Source organism: Motacilla alba, chromosome 3 (assembly GCF_015832195.1).
Source record: "Motacilla alba alba isolate MOTALB_02 chromosome 3, Motacilla_alba_V1.0_pri, whole genome shotgun sequence".
Lineage (NCBI taxonomy): Eukaryota > Metazoa > Chordata > Aves > Passeriformes > Motacillidae > Motacilla > Motacilla alba.
Genome location: NC_052018.1, coordinates 80,116,412 through 80,142,702, shown reverse-complemented (window position 1 = coordinate 80,142,702; position 26,291 = coordinate 80,116,412). Strand labels below are relative to the sequence as shown.

At 37.1% G+C, this 26,291-nt stretch overlaps 1 protein-coding gene across 7 annotated transcripts in view; it reads left to right on the top strand.

The window, feature by feature from the left end:
* SPAST (spastin) overlaps positions 1 to 25,959 on the top strand; it is a 39,081-nt gene extending 13,122 nt beyond the window's left edge. For 6 of the 7 annotated variants that reach the window (XM_038130990.1, XM_038130989.1, XM_038130986.1 and 3 more), the window contains 13 exons: positions 4,250 to 4,434; positions 5,431 to 5,564; positions 5,863 to 5,956; positions 9,244 to 9,318; positions 10,563 to 10,634; positions 11,155 to 11,230; positions 11,775 to 11,866; positions 13,719 to 13,798; positions 14,611 to 14,653; positions 15,252 to 15,331; positions 16,973 to 17,043; positions 18,893 to 18,933; positions 20,187 to 25,959. In XM_038130990.1, coding sequence (XP_037986918.1) covers positions 4,250 to 4,434; positions 5,431 to 5,564; positions 5,863 to 5,956; positions 9,244 to 9,318; positions 10,563 to 10,634; positions 11,155 to 11,230; positions 11,775 to 11,866; positions 13,719 to 13,798; positions 14,611 to 14,653; positions 15,252 to 15,331; positions 16,973 to 17,043; positions 18,893 to 18,933; positions 20,187 to 20,309 — 1,166 coding nt within the window. In that variant the 3' untranslated portion in view covers positions 20,310 to 25,959. The remainder of the gene's footprint in view (positions 1 to 4,249; positions 4,435 to 5,430; positions 5,565 to 5,862; positions 5,957 to 9,243; positions 9,319 to 10,562; positions 10,635 to 11,154; positions 11,231 to 11,774; positions 11,867 to 13,718; positions 13,799 to 14,610; positions 14,654 to 15,251; positions 15,332 to 16,972; positions 17,044 to 18,892; positions 18,934 to 20,186) is intronic. The other variant, XM_038130984.1, reaches the window with a different exon arrangement.
* Positions 25,960 to 26,291: the final 332 nt, after the last annotated feature.

Sequence of the window (26,291 nt, the reverse complement as noted above, 5' to 3'; positions counted from 1 at the left end):
TATATTTTCCCCCCTCAGATGTGGTTGTTTTCCTTTGCATTGTGGATTGTAGTTTTCTCTTTTTTTTTTTTAAAACAAGCTAGGGAAGGAGGTTATGCCAGTCTTGCCAAAGGCAGAGTTTGAGTTTTGTCAACTCATCTGCTGGTCATACAATACTTAAGAGTATTACAGTAATTCCAGTGTATACCATTTCATGTGTAAGTCCCAGCATGATGGATGGCCAGAGAGAGCATTACATTTCTGTTACCTCAACATGAATACTTTGCAGCAAGCTGGTATTTTATCTCATTTTTCACATGGAAGGAGTTGCTAGCATGTCTTTAATAGTAGGCATACACTGGCAATGTTTGTCATGGTGCAGAAGTTCTGTTTTTAATACTGAAGTTTTCAAAGGAGTTCCCTGAGTGGAAGAACAAGTAGCGATAAGATTGATTTTAACAGCATAATTTGACAAAAGCAGATCTTTGACTGATGTGGATCTATCAGTTCAGAAAGGAGAACAGCTGTAATTCCTGGCTTGTGTAGCTGTGCTACCATTGAAAACATGCAGCATGTCCTTCTTAGTTGCTGGAGTTTTCTGTTAAGTAGCTTTTATTACTTGCATCTACCTGTTTGAAAAATCTGAATTGAATTTTTGAAGAATTGTGATTTTGGGGGCTGTTGTGCATGCTGATCCTGAATAGTGATCAGTCTTGCAATTGCTGCAAGTTTAAAGCAGCAATTTAAAATTTTTTGGTTTTGGTTTTTTTTTTTTAAATGAAATTAGATACATAAAGTTACAGATAATTTTAGACTGGTGGATTTTTCTTCCAACTTGGTGTCCACAGACCATGTACAATAACTTGTTTTAGTCCCTTTATCTTACTTCTCTATAGGCATATATAGGGAATTTCTGAGGAGTATTCCCTGATGATTTTTAAGATCTCGCAACTGAAGGCTGGAAATTGTTCTGCTGTACTAGAAGTGCTGCTGTTAATTTGAATTCAAACTTTCTTTTGGATGCTTAAGACGTTAGAGACTAGTAGAAGCTTGTTATTGACATGTGCTTTAATTTGGCTTAAGTGCAGAAAAAAAATATAATGGGTTTGCTTTTTGAAAATATAAAAGATACTGTTACATTAAATAAGTGAGCTACAGTTGCATAATTTTAAGATTTTTTTGCATTTCCAGGAATTTTATATAATAAAGCTTCTCTTAGATTTGTTCAAACGTATTTGTACTTTATCTTTAAAACCAGTTTAATATTATATAATAACTTTTAACATTTCTCTCTGTAAGGGAGTCTGAAATTGGGCACCTGGGTCTGCATCTTATCACAATTTAACCAATAGAAAGCCTCACAAAATTTTGCTACTTGCTTATTTGTAATTTGTGTTGTGTGTGTATTTGGATAGCAGATTAAAATTGCAGGGATGCTTTCAGGACCAGACAGCTTTTATGTCTGTGTAATCCAGTGGCGTTAGCCTGGAGCTATGAAGTAAATTATTCTGTCCAGAATTAGAGAGCAAAATCAAACTGATTAAGCATCTCTGACTATTCTATATGTATGAAGTAGACAGTTGAACTGTTCAGTGTTTCAAATACACCATGGAATTTTTTCAAGTGTCTCTTTATGATTAGAACATGTTTTAGGCACTTCCTTATTGTTTTATACAGAACAGTGAAACATTTGGCAAAAGGCTGCTGGAGATATTTTGAAGGCATTAAAGTCACTTGCTGTGTATTTCCAGAATTTCAGTAGATAACAAGTAAAAATGGGTAAGAAATGTGTTTGGGGGGTTTTCAATTTGTTACGGCAAAATATGTGTCTTGCATAGTGGAACAGTAGGAGCTGTCTGTTGTGTGATGTCACTTAAACACCTCATGCTTTAGAAATAGATAAGCGTTAGATAAATTGTAATTCTGAACAATTTGATAATATTTTTTTTCTGTTACTTCAATGAAAATTTGTGTATAAAAAAAATTTGTGAAGCTTCCCTAACTTCCCTCAGGAATTGATATTCACCAAACAACTACGTTCAGGAGCTGTTCATCAGTGCTTCTTTATGTGCTATCCATCAGGTCTGACAGCAAAACATGTAAACTTAGGGGTCTTGGGTCCTGGAGGTACAGTTAGAGTAAATAATAATTTGTATTAAACCTTGTCTCTTTTCCCTTCTTTCCTCTCTTCTTTTTCCAGCTTCCTGAAATATTCCTTACCTGTGCAATTTTATGACCCTCAAAATTGCAGTATCTGTATATTGTTCTCAATGTGTGGGAGTGGTTCTGGGAGAGTAGGGTAATTGAGCAGCATGTTAGGGTGAAGGACGTGGAGAAAAACTAATTTAGGTTTTTGAAGCCTTCCCATGTTGATTTCAAGCCAGCTGTGCAAATGAGGTTGAGGCGGACTAAAAAAACCCAACCAATCTTTTGATTAAATTGGACCAGTCAAAGTGCTGAGTAGCTAGATGTATTAGCAGATTCATATACTGCTTTTTGAACTTGAAAGTTACTAAGTATACCTAATTTTAAAGAGTTTTTGACTTGGAAATTGCTGTGCAGGAATGACTAAGTAAATGTATCCAGCTCTGGAGCTGTGTGTGGTTTAGTCAGTAGCCAGTTTTGGTGGTTTTTCTTGTTTTTTGTTGTTTCATTTGTTTTTATAAGAAACATATTACAGGTAAATATACCTAATTAGATTAGTCAAGTTGCCTTGTTTCTTGCATATTGATGCATCTGCACTGTTTATTGTGACCCCAGCAGAGTTTCTGCAACTCTAAAAAGGGTAGATTTGTGACTGGAGAAGGGCTTGAGAAACTTTTTCACTGAATTGTTAAGGCTACCTGCAGGCTGTGTAGAGATTAGGTCCTGGTGGTGTGTTTAAAGAGGCTGAGAACATAGCAGTAATTAGTTGATCCTTCCATGATACTGTTTGACTGAAGTATTCTTTGAGTTTTTTAAACACAACATTTAAAATTATGAGGCTTTTTACTTAAAGTATTTTTCATTGAACTGCAATGTTATAAGTTAAAAATTCTTCATAGAGTCACTAGTTTCCTTAAAAATCAGAGTTCTTTGGCCTGTTCCTTAAGACTAGCAGGTCAAATTGAGTTGCAAATTTCTACAATCCTAGTGAAGACACTTGTAGCTGAAATCTATTTTGAGCTTCCTTACCTCTGATGCCCTATTTCTCTTACCTAATCAAAAGACTCCTTGATCCTGTTAAAAGGATATAAAATAAGACAGTATTTATAGTTTCCATTGCAGACAACAGTACTGCACTAGACAGTTTCCAGTAGTGTATTCCCACCACAAAAAAAACCCTAATCTCAGGCTATGCTCTAATCGTTAACCAGCCTGACCAACCTGCCTGCTTGCTGTATCACCTTCTTACCTCTTAATCTCTGATTTGATGTTTTACACTTGTCATTTCTGTGCCAAGGAACATTATTATATCATGTGTCCCATACGGAGAACGCAGACATCAAGTGCGATTTTGTTTACTCCAGACCAAAATGGTTTTTTGTAGTTTGATGACCAGTGGCCAATATTTCAAGTTTATCTGTCACATCTGAGACATTTCTGCTTCATCATGGAGGTGAATAAGTAGTGTGAGTGGAATGTCTGGTGATGTTTAAATGTAGTTTAAGACTTAATTTTTAATGTAGGATAGTTAGCTGCTGTAGAGTGGTCCATTCAGAATTTACTCACACCTTGAGATTCCTAAAGTGAAAGCAAGTTTGTTCTTTAAACACCTAACAGTCACTTGCAAGTATAACTACTGCCATAATTTTTCCAGGTAAAAATGCATTGGTGAAGCTTCTGTGTGGAAGGTGCTAGATAATGTTAACTGGCATCCGTTTAACTAGCCTGCTAACATCACTTAAAGAATTAATACTCAGAATCTAAAGGCTTGAAATTTGGAGGTTATTGTGATGATTATTTTTAAGAGTTCTTGGAAAAGAATACAGCAGAAGACTTTGCATCATAAGGAGTAGATGGTGTTCTTCCCTTGGTAACGGGACTAAGTTATCTCTGGCTTTTCTAAGATGGCTAACTAGAGTCCATTTTGAGAACTAAAAATCAGAATTTTATCTGTAGGTGAAAGCAGCGGTCAATATACCTTTAAAAACACCAAATCTCTTTAGAAATGTGCATTGTTCTTCTATAATGCAGTATTATATGTTTCAACAATTCTATCTTCTACTTGCAGTTGATGGTAAAAGTACAACTGCTGCAAATGTTCTTACAACACTGGTTTTCTTTATAGAAAGTGGAGCAGTTCCAAAAAAGAAGGACCCTCTAACACACACGAGTAATTCCCTTCCTCGTTCAAAGACTGTGGCAAAAACCGGATCCACAGGCCTTTCAGGTCACCACAGAACGCCCAGCTACAGTGGGGTATCATCATCTGTGTCTAGACCAGCACCTAATCCTACACCTTCAGCTCACAAGGTATAGTGAGGATAAATATGGAAGTATACACTTGAAAAATCAAGTGTAAATTCCAGAAGAAGCTTTGGATTTAATACCTTAATTGCGGTATTGTAGCAGCTGAAAGTTTTTGAAAAAACTGAAACTCCAAATTTTTAGCCAGGCCTCTTGAAGTATGCTGCAGAGTGGATTTTAGAAATTGGAGGGCATCAGGTGGGTGCATGGGCAAAAGGATTTTAAGTATTATCACAGTAATAAATACTACTTCTTTCTAAATTTGCATGGGAAGCTGAGTGAAAGTTACCTAAAAGAAAAATAAATTATACTTCTAGTATGTAAAAGATAGAGGGAAAACCCTCTTATTCCAGAACTACAAGATTTTTCACTCTAGATGTTGTTCTCTTCCAAAGCATGCCTGCATGCACAGGTTATTTTGCAACCACATTGAAAAGCAAATTATGGTTAGGCTGGGACTAAAACACAGAAATAAGTCCTATAGTAAGAATGCAGAAAATTACAGCATTTCTGTTGACCCGTGTTTTTCCCTTCCATCCATATTACCCAGTAAAGTAGAAAAAAAAGCAGAATGGACTGAACGTATCTGTTCTGTTAAAGAATTCTTACTGCTATAATAGAATATGAAGAGTTTTAAGTGGCCTGTTAGAAAGTACGACAGTAGAAAGAATTCTTGCTTAGAGGTAGTGAGAACCTGGAACAGTTTGTGATGCTTATTTCCAGAGTATGCTGGGGGAAAATACTGTAGTTAAATAAAGGAATTATCAAACAAAAAAACCTCAGACCAAAGACACTTCACCACTGGAACCTAAGATATCCTACTTGTGGCTGACTAATATGATAGTATGATTTGTAGCAAAATAACAGCAGTAGAATATTGGGTATTTGTTAACATGTTGTTTTACTGGAGCAAATGAAATGTAGATCTTATTTTGTTTAACACTACACTTTCAAAGTATTAATCTGAGGTTTTTGGTGGTTTTTTCCTTCCTCCCTCTCCAGGCCGCTCCTAAAAATAGCAGAGCAAATAAGCCTTCTACTCCTACCACTGCTCCTCGAAAAAAGAAAGACACAAAGATCTTTAGAAATGTGGACAGCAATCTTGCTAATCTTATCCTAAATGAAGTTGTTGATAGGTAAGTATGAAGAAAAGTAGGCTTCTTAATCCAGTAAATCAGTTTTGCATTCAGTACAATCTTGGTCCAATTGGAATGAAATTAGTACTACTACTACTTTGGGTTTTCTTGGGGATTTTTTGGTTGGGTTTTTATTATTGTTACTTTGGCAAAAGAATGTTTTAAAATACTTAACAAATAAGTTGTACATTTTCTCAAAAGGGTTCTGTATAAATAGTCAAATGCATTAAATTAGTCAGCTGCAGCTGAAAAAGAGTATCTCATTGTTAGACTAATTAGTATTCCATTTCTTTGTTAGTGGGCCAGCTGTCAAATTTGATGATATCGCAGGGCAGGAACTGGCTAAACAAGCTTTGCAAGAAATTGTTATCCTTCCTTCTCTTAGACCTGAGGTAAGCAACCGGGTATTGTTATCAATCTATGACAGGATTAAAGAAATGTGCTGTGCTTCACACATGAAATGATGATTCTTGAATCCTGTTTTTACTGATTATGATTGCTGCAAGTAGTTGTGGGGTCCTAGCCATCTTGGAAAAGAAGAATGTAGGATTTATGTGTTAAAATACTACCGTGAAGTTCCTTGTCTTCTGGTTAATCAATGTTGCAGAAAGTGACTGGAGCAAGAAAAAAAGAAGAAATCCCAAAAAACCCAAGCCCAAATCAAATCAGCAAACCAGAAACCCCTGAAAAAATGAAACAAAAACAAAACCACAACACCCCTACAACCCCATAAAACTAAACAAACAGCAAAAGCGAACAAACAGAATTTCTCACCATTTGTCAGGCTGACTGTTCCAGATAGCTATAGCTGTGTCTCCAACCCTCTATGGCCATGAAAGGGACAAAGCCCCCAGCTGGAAGGGTGAAATGGGAGACATTTGTATAGGTTAATTAGGTTGTGACACTCTCTGTTTGGAAAAATGTTACTGTTGTTGTGGTCATCCTCTCTGTGAGGGTGTTGGTTAAACTCAGATGGAAAGGATGCAAAGAAGTGTAGTGAACAACCAAATACACTGAGATGTATAACATTTGAGGGCAGATTTCCTCTTTACTTGGCTGTATGGAAGTTAATCATTTAGGCTTTTATTTATCATAGATGGTACCTCAACTACTGTGACGGCCTAAATTCAGGCCTAGTCTGCCTACTACTGGAATATTCTGAGCTACTTTTAAGGAAAAACAAATTGGTCATTTTCTAAAGCTGAACTTAGTAAAAGTTGCAGTACTTTTGAGGAAATTGTGTGCAATGATTTCCTGCAGTGAGACCCTGCCTGGAGTGCTGTGACCAGTTCTGGGGTCCCCAGCACAGGAAGGGCATGGACCTGTTGGAGCAAGTCCAGAAGAGGAACAGCTAGGTGATCACAGGGCAGGAGCACCTGTAAGGAAAGGCTGAGAATTTGGGTTGTTAAGCTTGGAGAAGAGAGGCCTCCAGTCTGACCTTATTTCATTATTTCAGTACCTGAAGGAGACCTAAAAGAAAAGTGGTGAGGAACTCTTCACAAGGGCAGGTAGTGACAGAACGAGGGAAAATGGCTTCAAACTGAGAGTAGGTTTAGATTTGGGTATTATGAATAAATTACTTACTGTGAGGATGATGAGCCACTAGAACAGGTTGCCCAGAGAAGTTGTGGATGCCCCATCCTGGAGTTGTCCAAAGCCAGATTGGAAGGGGCTTTGAGCAGTGTGATCTAGTGGAAAATGTCCCTGCCCATGACAGGGAAGTAGGAAGCAGATGATCTTCAAAGTCCCTTCCAGCCCAGCTCCACTTTGATTCTGTGATTGTTGAAGAAAAATTGCTGTTTGTACTTTTTGTTTGCTTGTGAGTCTCATATGTTACGTAGACAGGTGGCTGGAGTTCCCCTGTGGTTTTCCCCTTAATGCAGCCACTGGTTTTGAAGCAGCACAGGGAAGAAACCTTAAACCTGGCATAGCATCACAGAAATGCGAGCTATAAGGAGGAAAAAGCTTTGGCAACAAATGTGTGTGCTCAGAGGTTGTTATGCAGAAGGAAGGTGTCATTACAGCATCTCTGTTACTACAGTGCAATAGTATGTCACGTATGTTCTTCTACCAACACTGTGAGCTGGGTGGGAAGGACATGGAGGTGGGAGGCTTGGAGTAGCTTTTCCAGTAACGTGGTATCTTCAATAAGGTTGTCTCATGTTACGGTAGCTAGCAATGGGCCTGACCTTGATGTAGGTTGAGATGTAATAAGGACAGAGAATCCCATGAATTTTTAAACTTTGCTTGGAAGTAGGGAGGGTTGGTTTTATTCCTTGTAAAAAGAGCACAGTAGATGTGGCAACTATAGGGAGATACTTAGTAAATTAACACTAGTTCAGTTTTGATCTTAGTGAGTTTTGAACTCAAATTCCTATTTAACAAGCCAGTGGTATTTTTGTAGGCGAGCAAATGTTGGACTACATAAGCAGGAAACATTGGTTGAAACCATTTCAGTGGTAAGATGCTAATGAAATGCTAGCAGTTAGTTCAGACCATGTTCAGTATAATTACTCTGTTACACAAAGCTTTTCAAGTTTTTGTTATCTCAGTAATAAATGTCAGTGCAGCTCAACTGTAGGTGATGATCAAGGTGAGGAAGAGTTATAGATTTGATCTGGGTTTTGTGAAGATGGTGGAACTCCCCAAGAATTATTTCAAACAGAAGAAGTCAGACAAAAAATGCACATAGTGGTAAGCAGCATGGAAAGCAGAAGCACTGGAGTGTTGACTTAGTGAATAGCTGAGTAACTACTTCTAGGGATCAGAGTCAAGCATAAACAAAATGCTGTGGATGATGAAATAATAAGAGAAAAGACGTGTTGGTCAGCCATGACAGAAATACAACACTGGAAATGGAGCTATTTGTTGTCATGGATATTGTGGAAAGAAATGCCTGGCAGACAGTGCTGTTTACACATGGGGTGTATATGAGATACCCTACTATTGCTCTTGCTTGTTTATTGGAATTATTGGAAGCTGAAAAGGAGGGGTGAGTATGAGACCAAAACAGAAACTCTGAAACTTTTGAGGGAAGGAGTAAAGACAAAGTGCTAGAGAAAATAGACAAGAATAATAACTAAAAGTTATGTATTTTGTGAGAATTTGTAGACTTGCTTGCACTGGGTGTGGTGGGAGCAATTTTATAGAGTAGGAAAGATTAATCTAGTGCCAAGTGAGAGAGAGGAGATGACTGTCAGTAGCATAGAGAGAGTAGGTGGTTGTTAAGTAATATTTTAAGTAATTTTGTTGAAAGCTTGTCTTCTCAAGTTTCATTTAATAAGGAAAGATAGAGTTCTTCCATATGGAATTAGTAAGAACACTACTTTAACTGTCCTATTGTACACCTTCATTACTGCCTTTTTAACTGGAATTAATGCTTTAAACTTGATGGGCTAGTCTGTCTTGTGGAAAGTGTTTTATACTGCTTGCACAGTGAATCCAGGCACAGAACAATTACAACATAATTTAGCTGTTGCGGGGGAAACAATAGTGGGTGTGCATTAGGTCAAGTTAGTAACAGAGTGTAGTTCTCTCAAAGCCTGTACTGTTGTGGCACTCACTGCTACTGTTATATCAGTGCTAGCCAGTGTCCTCCGTCTTAAACCATTCTCTTGCAAAGGTAAAGCAACACTTCATTCAAGTCTTTGATGATAACTTATGATGATGTCCTTTTCAGTTATTTACAGGTCTGAGAGCTCCTGCACGTGGTTTATTGCTGTTTGGCCCACCGGGAAATGGGAAGACAATGTTGGTGAGAAAATCACTTCATGCATGAGTTGGTGGGCTTAAAATGTAACCACAAGGGGTGGCTTTCAGTTTGGGGTTTGGACTAGTAAACTCTACATTCTTGCAGAATATGTATTACGGTGTCATTTTATATATAAAAGGGCAAAATTGTTCGTAACCCTGGATTTTATGGAGGGAATTGCTAAACAGTTCTCTCTTTAATTATTTTCATTATGACAAGTAATATTTTAAAATTTAAACCAGCAAGTCCAGGTTTCATTTTCAGAGAGAGCAAAAGGGAAGTGGGTTAATTTCTTTGTACAGCAGTGATTAATCAGAAGTTATCTGCTCTCTACTGAAACATACTAGAAATGCATTTTGGAAATGAGGAGGGAGCACAGTAGCGAAAAAAGGGATTGTCTCACTTGCACACTGCTGTGCAAAGAGTGTAAGAGCTGGGGAACTGCCTAGCCAGAGCTTTTTTCCTCAGCCTGGTGTGCTAGATCCAGGGAACTGGAGCTCCATGGATCAGCATCAGCCGGGGAGCCTCGAATGTCCTGATGCAGCTGAGCCGGGCACATCGTCCTGATCACGTGGTGTGGCTGCAGCTGCACTCTCTGCTGACACTGGAGCTGGATCAGCTCTCAAGTGCAGGAGTGTGAAAGTGGAGCAGCTCATGTAGGCTCATCTGTTATGTTTGACATACTGGAATATAATTGCCAATCACTAAAATTAGATTCTATAAGCAGGGAATCATAATTTCTTGAATATGGGGAAACTGTTAAAGACGAGTGTAGTCTGAATGAGCATTCCAACTGATTATTTTCCCTAGCTTTCCTCTGAAAACAGCTTTTGCATAGATAAAGAAGGGGAAAAAACACCATACTTTTTAATGTGATTTGATCCAACCGATGCCTTAAATTACCACCCTGAATTAGTTAAAACTGGCTTAGATGTCTATTAAGGATAAATTGAAAGGAAATGGAGACTTTAATTATTCCATAGCAGGTTGTAGTTGGCTACAGAGCTAAGGGGATTAGAAAAGTCTATGGGAGTCTGGAAATTTCTCTTTTGGTTTGGCTGCATAGCCATTCTCATTTGTAAGTGACCTGGACAGAAGTTTTCTGTACCATTTACAAGGTGCTCTCTTTGAAGAAATAGGGGTTTTCAAAACTGTCCATCAGGACATGAGTGGTCGCTGCAGATGCAGAGAACTATCTTCAGTATGATAGCTTTTTAAAGTACTTTTGTTTTTCCCTCCTTTCCTAGGCCAAAGCAGTTGCTGCAGAATCAAATGCTACTTTCTTTAACATCAGTGCAGCGAGTCTGACTTCAAAATACGTAAGTAGTGGCTGTAAAATACATGGATTTGAAAACACCCATGCTTTAATTGGGGCTTAAGAAAGCCAGAGACTTCTGATGAGTCCTTGGTGAACTGTTAGCCTATAATGAACATAGTTTTTAAAAAGCGACTCGTGAAGTAAAAAAATTTTGGTTTGTGCTTGTGATAAAGCCATGTCAAAGGTTTTTTCAGCTTGGCAATGGCAGTGTTGCAGATGAGTGGTTGTGGGGTTTTTCATCCTTAAAAAGTGGATTAGTTGGGTCCCAGCTCTCTTTCACTCTCATAATTTAGGCACCAAAGTCTCTTGACAGTTAACTCAGTTGTGATCATAAGAGAAGTTGTAGTGTTTCTTTTAAGATGTAAACAATACTGTTGTATATACTGAACCAGTGATAATCTGAATATGTATAAATGGCTGAGTGTGGTTGGTCACCAGCAAGATTTTCTGTAGGTCCTTCTGTTAGCTGTTGTGTAGTAAAAATTTTAACCCCCTACAAAATCAGTTTCTTGTTATTTTAGGTGGGTGAAGGGGAGAAACTGGTGCGTGCTCTATTTGCAGTAGCCAGAGAACTTCAACCTTCTATAATTTTTATTGGTAAGACCTTAAATGTTAACTTTGAGTTACTTGCTTAAATAATCTTACTTACTAAAGATTAGTAAGTTAGTTAACTATTGGAATAATTGGGTAAACTTCTTTTGGATAATTCTGTATCTCAGGGCAACTGTCTCAGATATGACCTGCTGGGCAATCAGCAGTTCATATAAAGCATGTTAGATTACTGTTAGATTATTTAGTTGGTGGTAATAGTGGGAAGAGGTGCTCTCTAAAAGAAGACTACTGGATTACCTTTACAGAGTAAGTCCATTCAACTTCAAACATGAAAATATATTTTGCTTGTCCCGAGTAGCAGTTTATCATCAGAGATATTTTTTTCCCCCACATCTCATTTGTGCTTGGCATTACCTGTTCAAAGGCCAACACATCGTGCAAGTTTTTCAACTTTCCTAAGATCTGTCTGTCTCTTAAAGAAAAAAGATCTGGTCTTTCTTAATGGAGTCTTATATTAGCAAAGGAACTTAGGCAAATACAAAAACTTTGATGTTGTGTGCTTAATTAAGATGTATTTCTTTCTTTTTAGATGAAGTTGATAGCCTTTTGTGTGAAAGACGAGAAGGTGAACATGATGCTAGCAGGCGTCTAAAAACAGAATTTTTAATAGAATTTGATGGTGTAAGTATTTAGTCTTGGTATTGTTTGATTTAGCTAAATTGGCTAATATAGTGGGTGTTAGTACAACCTATAGATGAATTACAAAGGGTTTGGCTGCTGGGGCATAGCTCAGCCTCTCTCCCACCTCACCATAATTGGCGAATAGCTTTTTTTGGTTGTTCCTTATTTTCTACCTGCTTGCTGTGGTATTCTGGAAGATGCAGTGTGGACTGAAAGGTGATCTGGAGATGAGCTGTAATAATGTCCTGGAAGATTACAGACAGAGAAGAAAGGATAACAGATGGCAGTAGTAAAGGAGCTGTGAGGACAACTGTTCTGCAGGGCAAGAGGGACATTTGAGGGTCATGGAGAGTTGAATCCATGTTTGCAATTGCGTGGCTTCATGAATCACTTCTCTTTATTCTGGCAAAGCAAAACAAGATTAAATGGCTTTTAAATAGTTTTTGGTTTCAAAGGAATATGTGTCACAAGCATGCACTGTCAAGGGGTGAGACTTGAGTGACAAGGATTTCCGACAGACTAGTTCAGATCATATATATATATATATATATATATATATATATATATAATATATATTATATATATATATATATAGGTATCTCATGTATACACAGCTCTGACACATCAGAAAGATTCATTTCTCTGTTAGTACACCTTTTATTGAACTATAACGTTTTTCTTGGTATCATAAGCTAGAGAAGACAGACTTCAGTAAGAAGTATTTAATGGCATGAATGCAATACCCAGGAAGAGGAACTGGATTTCATAGTGGGACACACACACAAATGAGATCAGAGTATTTTTCTGTCACAGCACTGTTCTTGTAGTGAATAATTTTAGTTTGTGTTCCATTAGCACAATGGAATATTGCTGCAGTTGTGAAGCAATAGTAATGAGGTACAGGAGGAGCAGATAACAACACGGAGAGGCAGCAAGGTTGGGAAAAACTCCAAAATGGACGAATCAGGACAAATAATGCTATGTGACAGTGATATGCAGAGATTAGTTACACACACTTGCAGAGTTTTCCCTTAAAGTGAAAAGGAAAAAATAAGCATTTTGTAAAGTCTGCTGACTTAATATTTAAAGTGTGACTATGTAATAGAGTATTTTTGGTGAATCTTTTGAACATGGTATGGTAGCAGTGAACCTAAATCTCTGAAGAATTGAACACTAATGAATAATGTCTCTGATAGCCCAGAGTTTTCTCTAAAGTTTGGAAAGTCTAAGTCTTCATATTCTGGGGTATAAAATGAGTGAATTGGGAGAGTAAAATGAGTGAAATTACTGTGTCTTTCTGTTATTATGGTTATTTTATAGCCTGTTTTAAGTACTGAATTTGTGCAAGACCTGTGTTAGATGGGTCTTTGTTCTGATTTTGTGGTTCTGACTATACTTCATTTTAAAGTTTTGATTATTACCCTATAGGCTTCAAAACAATGTTTGGTGTAAAAAACCCAGAACAGCAGAAAGTGTCTGTTTTTTCCAGCATAATTATCTCCTGGTGACTCAACTTATGAATGCCTTTTATAGTTTTATAGTCTCAGATATTTCCAGAAAGCCTTTTTGGGTTTTTTGGGGGTTTTGGGTTTTTTTGTTTGTTTGATTGTTTGTTTGTTTGTTTTTTGTTTTGGTTTGTTTTTTTTGTTTTTTTTTTTTTTTACCTTTTCCTGGTTTGACTTTATATTTATCTGAGGAGTATTTTAAACCTACCTTAATGGAAAAAAAAACCAAACCAAAACATATATATATTAAGATGCCATCCTGGCAAGTCTCTAACTGGTTTTGTTGTATTTCTGCTTAATGTAGACTGTGTAAACTGAGAGCTGGCTTGCCTTCCCACATTATATAGGTGCAGTCTTCTGGAGAGGACAGAATACTTGTGATGGGAGCCACAAACAGGCCTCAGGAGCTTGATGATGCTGTTCTCAGGTATCAAAACATCTGTTTCTGAATATACACTAAGATGATATTCATTATGAAGAACAGGTTTTGCCTAGTATCTTGATGAAGTTTTGTAATAAGTAAAAGCTATTCAACAGGGCTAAATTGTTTAAGCTCTCAAAGAGGGGCTTTACTCTTTTCTTTTGAGAAGCATCTGCACAATCATGATTGTCTTGGAATTGTCTGAAACAGTAGTACCTGTTGAGATCAAGGCAGTGCTTTTTAAATTTCTTGGATTTAGTATTTTGCTTTTTTGTTATTTGGATCTTAGTGGCAAAATAAAGGAGAAAATTTGATCAGTGTTCCAGATTGACCAGAAATGCAGTATTTCTTCTCTGTGAATATTGTCTTCTGACATCCCGTGCAATTACAGATCTTGCTGTAGATTTGCCTTAGGACTTTTTTGTGAAAAAGTACTCATACTTTATTCTCTTTTAATTGTTGATTGAGGAAAATAGATAGGTCAGCACTGCCTGAAGAAATTATTCCAAAGACTTTTTTGTTTAAAAATTAAGAGAGGCTTAATTTCATTGCTGGTAGTCAGTGGTATTTCTACCTTTAGAGTGTTTCCCCTCTGGGAGGAGTCTTACAACTTCAGATAAGAGTACAGTGGCACCAGTGGCTTGTACATATTTTTTGGTTGGTAGGTGGTGTTTTTTTCAAAATCTCCAGTTGTGCTTCCTAGAATTTGATGATGAAGGTGAAATTTTGTCATTTAACCAAAACAAATGTTAGATTTATATTGGTTAAATAGTTACAGAATAGTGTGAATAACTTATGCATGTTTGGGTTTTTTTCAGACGGTTCACCAAACGGGTATATGTGTCCTTACCAAATGAGGAGGTAAGTATTGTTTTCCACTCGCATTTTTAAGACACAGGCAATTCTTAACTTGCCCGTGTGGATGATTACAGTTCTGTGCACTAACTTCTGGTTCACCTTGACCACATACACTGTGCATTAATTCTGGGAACTGTTTTAAGTTTTTGTCTTTTTTTTTTCACTCATAGTAGTAGCAAATCTGGTGGTAGCAACTCAGTACTTCTTGACTAGTGAGGTGTTGCTTCTGGCAAACGTGGGCAAGTCTGAAGTAGGACTTACAGGAGCAGGTTTGTTTGGCTGAAGGAGAGTGTTTTATTGCAAAAGACAGAAGTAATTTTCCTAATGTTTTTCAGTTCAACAGGAGATCAGGAATTTTGATGAAGATTTTAATTCTTCTTGATACTAGTAGTTAGGCCCTTGGTCTAGTTTTTATCCAGTCCTTATCTCTGCTCCTGAAGAAATGATATTGCACAGTCTAATTGCACAAGCACTATGGGCAAGTTTAAACTGGTGAAGCACAAAAGCAAAACTGACAAAAGCGTAGTTCTGTTCTTGCAACCCAATTTTAAGTGTTCCGTGAAAATGAGTTTTACATCTGATAATTTTATCTTCTTTTCAGACAAGATTGATTTTGCTAAAAAATCTTCTAAGCAAGCAAGGAAGTCCATTAACCCAAAAAGAGTTGGCTCAACTAGCTAGGTAAGTATTCTGTAACCATACTAAATAAATACATTCTTCTACTGCATTCATTCAGACTGTTTAATTCATTCAAAATGTAACTAATGTAAATCATCTGACAGCGACAACCATGAAGATGGTTCCCTGTCAGGCTGTATGGAAGTGTTTTTATATATGCATATATAGGATACACCCATGTTTCTGTTGAAACATGCTCATCAGCTCTTTGCTTTGAGGAGGAGGGAGGAGGATGCTTCTTTCCACCCGTCCCTCAAGGAGTCCAGCTCTCCTCCCTGATGCAAAAAGATAGCACCAGTTTTGCACTTGGCATTCATTTCACATAAAAGGCAAGTTCACTTTGCCGGTGCCTTGCTAGGCTTGTTGAATGTATTACCAAGACAGCAGAGCAAGCACTGGATAATTTTAGGTTCTTTTCACTTTTAAATTTTATTGGTAAAATGTGAGTTAATTTTTCCCTCATCTTATGAAACGGAGTTGTTTTATGGTTTTCATCATTGAGATTGATCTCCTTCAGACAACTTACTAGATTTAGGTGACTAACAGCAGTACTGTGTCAAACTAAAAAGCAGGTAGGGCAGGAAAGAGTGAAAACAGCATGGGATAGCAAAGATAGGCTGGTGGATGTTTCATTTAGTTTCTCTTTGTGGTAGGACAACAGAGGTTAATACAGTCTTGGATATAGCATTTGTCAGCCTCTTAGTAATGTTGCAGAAGTTGATATGTAATCCAACTGAATATATTCCCTCTGTGCTTGAAAGTTGTTAGCTCAGGCCACATTTAGGCTGCAATAATAGCTAACTGGAGGAAAAACACAGTATCAGTATTCTGACTGCAAATATAAGAACCAAATTACAAAGGCAGCTTGAGTACACTTATTTTAAAGGGTTGAGAGAAAATGTAAAAGTTGGGCATCCTGCCTGCTTCTTTTTCCATCTTTCTTTGTTTTGAAAGAGAGAAGTATTTAACCTCCATTATGATTTTGTGTTCCTTTGCCCCTCATGAACTTTTTCTATAAACTAGAACCGTCTTCATGATCTCCAAAAGACTAAACTCTTGTTGCTGCAGCTAGCCACTGTTCTTATAAGGGTCCTGGTTTTGTTTTTAAATTTTCCTTTAGGTAACCTGAACTACTCATTTTCACTTATGTTGGCATTTTGTATCGGTGGCTTCCTGGTTCAGTGGAGGCTTTTATTCTCCAGAGTATTTCACTGGTTAACTTGGATATTAAGTCTAATTCTGGAACAGCTCCCGCAGAGTGTACAGGACAATTGAGGTTTTGGTTTTATGGTAATTGACAAATGTTGATAAACTACTGGTGCAGAATTCTCCTAACAGAAATAGTAAATGTGCTTGGGATCAGTTTTCATCTACAAATCCTGGTTGGTGCCTTTTTTTTTTTCCGGAATGTTATTTGGGACTTGAATATCCATACTTTAAATTTAATCTGTGAAAGATCACTTAACAGTGAAATATAAATCACTTATAGTGAACGCACTTCTGATTTATTAAACTTGAAAATAACAGAGTAATACTGCTTCTGATTAAGTAACACTTTGATTATCTGCAATTAAATTGATGTGATTTGAAGCAAGTTTTTGGTTTTTTTCCTCCTCCTTGACCCCACTTTTTCCTTTGCCAAAGAATGACAGATGGATACTCTGGAAGTGACCTAACTGCATTAGCGAAGGATGCAGCACTTGGCCCCATTCGAGGTAAGCTGCAGAGTTTTTCATTGAGGTTTTGACATTAGAGTTATATTTTCTTGCATCCTTATAATTCTTAAACCTCTGAAAATTAACTTTTTACATTGGATTTTAATCTGTTCCTCATAATAGCATCTTTATAAGATTTACTTACACAAAACCCTTCAGCATCTCACCCTGCGAAACAGAAAGTTTTTTTGTCATAGGAGAAAAGCAGTGTGAAGTGTTTCTTGCTGATTGTAGGGTTTTTAACTAGTGTCTTTCTGAGGCTGGTGTCAGTTCTGTTGTAGCTAAATTACTACTTGAATAGCAATTGCTGATTGCATTACTTGCCTTTATAAAAGAGTCAAGCGTCTTTGAAGTCTAAGGGAAGGAAAACTGAAACAAGCTATTTTATGGGATTTTTCTAGATACAGTTTGAATGGCATAGCTTTTTATATTTTTAACTCTTAATGGTGAATTGTGATCCAGATGACAACTGTGAATGAACTAGAGTTTTACTTATATTTGTTCTTTCTCTGACCTGTCAAACTAAGAAAACCCCCCAATTTTCATGTGAATACTTTTTCCCAGCACCTTCTCTCTTTGTTCTCTGTAACTAGCTAGTTGTGTGTCCAGTAGCCACATCTGAGGGAACTGATCTTGTTTAGTGGAGATCAGTAGCAGGATTTTTGTGTAGAAAAGATTGTGAAGATTTGGTGTTAGTTTTCTGTTTGTAGATGTATTGTCCTACTTTACAGAAAGGTACTAAAGGCAGGCAGAGTAGAAGTGTTCTGTATTATCAGCCTATTATGTGTAAATAAAAATTGTTGCAACTCTCCTAAATTGTTGCAACTCTCCCCTTATTTATGGGGAGGAGAGGTCTGTTCATGTTTTGTGGGTGTGTTTGTGTTATTATTTTTTTAAATCCTGTAGCATGCATTTTTGCCAGTGCACTATCTCTTTTGAAAGCAGCTGTTGGAATGTAATGTTTTTTACACATTTTCTTTCAGCTGCTGAATTTGTAAAGCACATCTTTCACAACCCTGCATAATAACTGGGAAACACATTAAATGGCTCTCATAAGAGACATCATGTCTCCTAAAAATTTGAATGTATTTATTTAGAGTGGTGGAATTAATAATGCATGCATTTAGGTATGCAGGCTTTACTTTGCTGACAGCTCACTTCACACGCAAGTCCATTTCAGGAAGAGACCGTGTAACATTGTGCAACATATTTCTTTCACTTGCTCCTGTTTTCCATACAAAACAATACATTTTTGAAAATGTTTTGTGATATTATCCTTGCCAATCCTGTCTGTATTCTTTTGCTTGTACTCTCCTAGCAAAATGTTTGCTGTTACATGTTGATACCATGAGGTTATTGCAAGTTACCAAAAAAAAAAAATTGGTGAATGTTGCGAGAATATTCAGATCCCATGAGTGCAGTCTAGGGCAAGAAGCACTGTGATGTACCCTGCCTGGTTTTATTTCAGTGTTCTTGGCTGACTGTATCTTCTGTTTCCTAAAATTCAGTAGGGAGGTTTTGGATACCATGATAATTATGGGGGACGTAGCTCTATTGGCTTGTGTGCTGTTTTCCATACTTTAGGAAGAAGGAATAATTCTGCTATCACTCTGTGCTGCACCTGCAGTAACTGAGTGTGGGAGCAGCCTGGTTGAGGAGCTGATAAATGGGGAAGGAGGAGGCAAAAACCACCATATACTTTTCTGTACAGGAGACTCTATTGAGGCAGAAAGGTGTAATTTTTAGCTGCAGGGTTTTTTTTCCAGAATAGAAGTGCTTTTAACATGTTTTCGTTGTCAGAAGGGATGAAAGTTTTCTTATGAAACTCACCTATCTTTTTTTTTTACAGAATTAAAACCAGAACAGGTGAAGAACATGTCTGCCAGTGAGGTAAGCTGTTTTAGCAGCTGTATATTCCCCTTTGAATAGCATTTTCTCACTAGAAACTTTTAAGGTCCCTTTTTATGTGTAGTGTGTAGTATCATACAAAATAGGATATTTTTAGGGTAGAAGAAGATATTATCTTCTTCATTAAAGAATTTTTTTTAGAAATAGAGATTGAGAAGATCTGTCCTCAGATGTCTGAGGTTCATGGGGAGTTTGTTGGCTTTCAGGCTTCAGAGCACTTCTTTTTCTGTTTGTAAGTCTGTTCTTCATTTCAGCTGACTGTCCTGTCTTTTCCTTCACACTGAACTGCAGTATTTGTTACCTAGCTGATGATGTCAGAGGCCTGGCTTTTATTTACTCACAGTGCTACTTCCCAAGAACATTCCCAGAAGTATTATGTGATACTACTTTTACCCCCTCCACCCCATCTTTACATAAAGCAGGTTAACTTAGGGAGAACTTAAAACAGATTTGGGCATGTATATGTGTTATACTTGCATTAATTGACATGAACCATCATGAAGAAAAAGATGAAGCTCCTGCAGCTGTAAACACTAAAAAAAAAAAAAAAAAAAAAGGAAGCGATTTATCCTGTGTACAGAAGTAGTTTCTGTTCAGGTGTGTGTGCAAACCACGGTTACACAGGGGAAAATAAAGCAAAACTTAATTTCTTAGTTGCTTTTTGTGTTTAGCCTGAGGCTGTGGCTAAAGCTGTGAGCTGGAAGGATTTGTTGCAGGAGGATAACAGCATCTGTGATAATTTGTTGTGATGTCCTCATATGCACCAGCTCACACCACCTACTGAAACAGGAAGAAATGACACAGTCTAATGAGCTATTAAGAAACAAGGCAGATCTTACTATTGGCAAGTGTTAGTTTATTAAAAATGGTACATACTGGTAGTCTTAAATTACAAGACTCTTGCATCAGGTTATAGAATAATAGAGCACCCTGCTTTGGAAGGGACCTTGAAAGATCACCTGGTCCATCCTTCTGTGGGAAAGGGAACATAGATGAGATTATTTAGCACCCTGCCCAGTCATATCTTCAAAATCTCCAACAATGGAGACTCTGCCACATTCTTGGGGGGTTATTGCAGTGAATGTCTATTCTCTCTGCAAAAAAATATTTGTTCTTATATCAAGATGCAGCACACGTAGAATGTGTTTTGTTAAAAGGGAATATTCAGGTACTTGCAGAATAAACCCAAGGACATAAACCACTAGTGACCCTGATGTCTTTCATTTTCTGTTTAGATGAGAAATATCAAACTGTCAGATTTCACAGAATCTCTGAAGAAGATCAAGCGCAGTTTGAGCCCTCAGACCCTGGAAGCGTACATTCGCTGGAACAAGGACTTTGGAGATACCACAGTGTGAGACACTACTTGAAGTGAAACGCTCCTGCCTGGGGAGCAGTTGGTGCAGACAACTGAGAAGCAGCCAGAGTTTACAGGACTTTACAGATATTTTAAGTATCTGCATTAAAACTTGAGATTAAGAGAAAATTATACAATGTGAAATGTGTTCATCAAAGCCTCCTTGCCGTTTAGTGAGGATTTACACACTGTAAGAAAGAGCACAACAGGACTTGAAATAAGTAAGATTCCTAGCAATCCAATTCTGGTTTGAACATTAATATATGTATATTGTTTCTGCCACAAGGCTCTGATGATATTGATCATTGGAGGACCTTTCCCTATGTTGTGTGTGTGTTTTTTTGTTTTTAATTTTGCCATGACATTGATGAACAATGAACTTGGAACAATTATGTTCAATTTGAGGTTTGTAAACTGCAGTTCATTTTTTTGAGTTTTTTATCCTTAATGTGCCAAATAAAACAATTTCCCTGTGCAGAGTGGAAGAACAGCATTGGGGAATTACAATTATTAAAATGCTAAAAGTAGCTGGTCTGTTATTTATTTGTCTTTTTGTTTTGTTGTAATGTGACTGAGTTGTTCACAGGACAGGTTTAAAGAAGACCTTTGATAGCAGAACAGCAAAAAATCCCAACCTTATAAAACCAATTCAAACTGCCTTTTAAAAGAAAAATTACTAAATAAAAGAATAGACTGAGATACTCATTTAATGGCAGTATTTTCTCTTAATGCATTTTGTAACGCTTTCATTGGTAGAATGTTAGCTTATGCTTACAGTGTACAACTTGAGCCCAGCTGATGTTTGAGAGAGTAGGTGATGCTAATTGTTGAGTTTCAGAAATGACGTGTTTCTACTCTGTATTTTGGTCTGTTTATGATAATTGAAAGTAAAATTTCCAGTGTGATAATTTTTTTAATCTCCACATGTAAGCATTAATATATGAGGCTACATGTTTAATACATGGCACACATTAATGTTTTTATAGCTTTCATATGTTTCAGTTTATATATTAAAGTATGAAACACTCAACTGATCTGCTTTTTTAAAAAGAAACTGCATCTTTGTACAAATACTTTTTTTTATTATATAAATGACAAGCTATTATAAAAAACAGACTCTTAAAAGATAGCCTTTAAATACCATAATAAAGGAAAGCATTTTTGCCTTTACTTCTAAAGGCCCAACATCTTGTTTACAAATTCTACACAGATTAAACACAGATGTTTGCAAGGCAGAACACTAGTTCCTTGTTAAAGCAGGTTTGTGGGTTGTTGGATTCTTTGTTTTTTTGGTTGGTTTGTTGTTTTTTTTTTATACCTCTCCCAACTTAGTGATACTGCGAAAATGCACATTGTTTACTGTTGTTTTAATGAAAATGAGTTGTGTTGTTTGCTTTTGGTCTTAACAGAAAATTTGGTTTTAATTTTTCATTTAACTTATTTTTTTGAACTACTTACCTGAAAGTTGACTATAAATAATATATTATATGTATATATGAAAAAAACCCAACCCTAGCTGAAAGATACAGTTGTAGGTATAGTAATACTCTGAGAGGACTGTGCTCACTGTGTGGTATTGAGTACTAAGTAGCAGAAACTCTGTCATACCTTTGAGATGCACATATGCAATATGTTTGGGATTCTTTTTCTTTCCTTTTTTCCAACCAGAGATGCTTTTAATTGATCTTAAGATTAAAAGCAATCAAATAAGAGAAGATTGTGCTCCACTACTATGCCTTTTGAAATAGTCTAACCAAACCACTTCTAGCCTTCTAAGGATAGGACTCTCTCAAATTTGTATGTCTTATGTAAATGAAACGTGACTTTGGTTCCTCTGATTCATTTTTCTGGAGAAATGCTAAAAGATTTCAGATTCTTAAGTCTCATGTCTTGCTTTGCCTTAGCTCTGCCTTCAGTAGACCATCTCTGTTGGAGATTCCTGGCTGACTTGATCCATATTTGTAATATTCTTCATAGTGCTAAGCATGAATTTTACTGTTGTATTAGCATCTGCCAAATAGCTACAGCTAAGAAAGGGCCTTGGTTTTATTCATAAAGCTCTGGTAGACATTCCTTGAGATCCCTTACAAATGAGAACTTTGAAGATAACGCTTCTGGTTTTGAGCGTTCCTAAATGATTGCTACAAAACTGTTGGTTTTGTCCACTTAATTTTGAGGGACATACTGGTTATTTATTTCAAATGCATACTCATTGGCATGGGATAGGTACCTGAAATGTTGAGCTAGAAGCCAATCCCCATCCCCTAAAGTAGCACCAGTATGCAGCACAAGGAGTCAGAATCACCAGCTGCTACATAAAAAGAAAAGGGACCAGCCCTTTCACTAGTTTGTGCAACCAGTTCAGAGTTCAGGTCAAGAGAATTTGTGATCTGTGTGACTGGTGTGACTTTTTTGTTTGATCTGTGTGACTTTTTTGGTCTTCTGTTATGCCTGATTGTTTTCTGCTTAGTGGATGAACTACAGCCCTATAAATTAATGCTGGAACACAGTAAAAAAAAAAAAAAAAGAAAATTTTGTTCTGTAACATCAGTTTGCCCCACAGCTGCTGGATTCTTGGTCCATGGCCAGGTGCTGTTTGGTTCATAAATCTCCTTTAAATGCCTTGTCTTATGCTGTGTTCTGAATAGTGTCTTTTAAGAGTAATTCTGTTCTGCTTAAGGCATTATCTTGCATCTTACTCCTCATTTTACATGTGTTAAGTCCCAGCTCAGTGATTCCATCTCTATGTTGGATTAACTGTGTATAAGAGCAGATCTGGGGAAAAACAACCACAACAATGGGAAAAAAAAACCACCAAACCTTCCTCCCCACCCCTCCCCCCCCCCCCCAAAAAAAAAAAAACCAACCCACCCCAAATAACCTCAAATTACCTGTATTTCCCAGGGCTGTACTACTTACATAGAACTTTACCAGCTGTATTCTCCATAAAATCAGGTTACATTGCAATACAATGTCTCAAATCAGGATAAAGAGTCAGCAGCTTGGGTGCTTTCAACTTTTGTGAAGACTACTATTCCATTAGCTCTCTGAACTGATTTTTTTCCTTTATTTTTCTTTTCTTCACCCCCCCCATCCCTTTTATTTTCTGTGAATCTGCCCACTGCTAGTGAATGAGCAACTTGACCCACTTTTTTGACATGATTAGTAAGCAGCTTGTCTGGCTCTCTGCCAGTGTGTTTTACTGACTTTCAAGTGTACCAGTTACTGGAGGGAGAAAATAAAACCAACCCAAACCCCTTGTGTTTTTCTACCAACCTTCTTCATGTATCTTTCTGCTTTTATTAAACACAAGCCACATTTCTTGTCTTTCAACATACTGGAAGAATATTATGTAGATTGCTCTTTCTTAAGAGAAATGAGAATTTAAAATGAGAATTTCTTCTGTGTTATGATGCTCCCTTTACTAATGTTGACTTTTCTGTGGACTACAGCAAACCTGTACAGGTTCTCTGCGTATGCAAAGACAAAATCAACACACAATACTAAAGATAAGCCTTAAACTAGGATATTTATGCACAAATAAGTTTCTCTGTCCTGTTAGTTTCTTAGACTTTACAGCTTTTAGAATATCAGAAAGAGGCATTGTGCCCCTGAGATGTCTTGCTAACTCAAAGCCAGTTGCTAGTACAGTTCTTTTGAATATGGCCCTGCAACTTTATATAGGCAACAAATGTGATAATAACACTTTAAAATGAGTAAGAATGGGATCTCTGAACTGAGAAGGTATGTTGTCACTGCACTAATTAGAGACTATTGCTGGTTTTTCTGTTCCATTCTCTCAAGTTTTTTTTAAGTGACAGTTTTTATACATATAACTCAATTAACCTTACCTTCTGGTGTAGAATAAATAGTATTTTTTCTATTCTAGACAAGTGGGGCTTTGCACTGCTGTCAGGTCCCTCTTGTGAAATCTAAGTACTTTGTACTGGGAATACTGAAGTCAGATATGCTGGCAAATGGAACTGAGACATCTGTTCTGAACTGGAATGCAGCGTTCTCCTTAGGGTTTCCTTCATCACCTATGGTGAGACTTGGTGCCCTAGATTTCTATAGTGCTTTCCTACCCAAGACATGGATGGTGCATAGTTGTGCCTAGGACGTGCTTCTCTAGCTTCTCCAGTGCTTTAGTGATGCTTCTGCATGTGGCAGCTTTGGGAGGGGGCCAGTGCTACTGTACCTGACCAGGTTTTCATTTTCTGTTGTGCCCTCAAGCTTTTGTAATGCTTTAAGTTGTTGGGGTTTCTACCAGATATCAAAAACTGAATGAAGAGTAGCAAGCAGGTAGTCAATGCAACTAGTTATCTCAGTCATTGTGCTAATTAGAGGCAGTTTTATTATTAGTTTTCTCTTGAGCTGCTGTTTAGTGTTGAAGAATGTTGTTTTACTGACCTATGTGAATTTTCATGCTTAGGATGATCTCCAGACATCCTAAGAGATGACCAATTGATCAGCTGTTTTCTTTTAGAATTTCTTATTTCATTATAGTTTTCAATATCTTTTCCTTTAATTGTGGTAATATAATTCCACAGGATGAGGAAGTTAAGCTGTCACTTCCTGCAAATACAAAATCATCTTGTAAAATATGGGGAAATGTGTTTTTTCTGTTTTTCCTGCTTTTTGTGTAAATCATTAACTGTCTTAGAGTGGAAACTTCTTACCTTGTCAATAACTACCTCCTGAGTTCAGCAATAATTGGCAAGGTACACACTCCTCCAGTGGATTCCACGTACTGGCTCAACACTGCAGATTCTTCAGAGTCTGATGTTTTAATTTGAAAATGCTTGACATTACTTCTGGAAACTATGGTGATGAACCTTGTTTTGCTGTAACACTTGCCTTGCCTTCATGAGACACAGTTCTTAAAAAAATCCTTTCTTCAGAGAAGCGGCTTTGAGGATTAAAGGCCGGCTTTCTTTGTGGCTGGTTAATACAGGTGTAGTGGTCACAGATGCCGGGGTGTGGCCTCTCAGTTATGCAGGCTTCTCTCCCATTAGAAGTGGGGAAGAAAGTATTTTGTCTAAAAGTCGCACAGCTGTCAAAGGGACTGCAAATACAGAAGCTGTTTTTGCCACATGATTCCCATTTTTAGTCGTGTGAAGGGCTAGTCAGTATAGTATTTTTCAGAAATCTGTGTTAAAGCGATGAAAACCAAAGGTGGAGACAAAACACCATACCCCACCCCCATAAAATATATTGGACAGCTCCAGTCTGGGATGGGATTAACTTTTGTATTTTGTTGTTTAGAAGCACTTTTGTTTCATTGTTCTTTTAAGAATGTTTTCTGAAATGTTAAGCACCATTTTACTAATAAGCAATGTAAAAAAGCATGACATGCAGTCACATAGCTTTAGCTTACAATAAAATGTTTTGTTTGTCCTGTTATTACTGTTTTCTTGTCTGTTTATCAGATAAAATGTCCAAAACTAAAAGCCTTTTCATTAAACTTGAAGCCTATTAAATTGCTGCTGGTTTAAAAAAAAAAAAAAACATTTAAAAACATCAGGTGTTGTATACCAGATGATGGAACAATAAATATGTAAATAAGTCAGTTTCTAAAGAACATAACTCAAGTTCTTAAAACTAATGTAAACAGAAGTGCTACATCCTAAATAAATGTGCTTAAACTGAAAGTGTGTGCTTATCCTGGTCTTGCTAGATCATGGTGAAAACCAGGACTTTTCACATAACTAATTCTGGTGGTCATGGGGAGGTCCTGAGAAATTTGGAGCAAATTTGCTTGGCCTCAAAATGGCTTTTCTTTTGCTTGGGGGAGAGTGCTGCTGTTAATTCTGAGCTAACAATATAATTTCTTTACTTATCCCCGTTGCCTTACCATTTGTAATTCTCTGTCTTGAGGCTGCATCTGGACTGTTTACAGCTATGGGGGTGTTCTGTTATTGCAGTTACATCTTGAAGATAAAATTAATCTAAGTTTATTTTTAAAGACTCAATATTACATAGC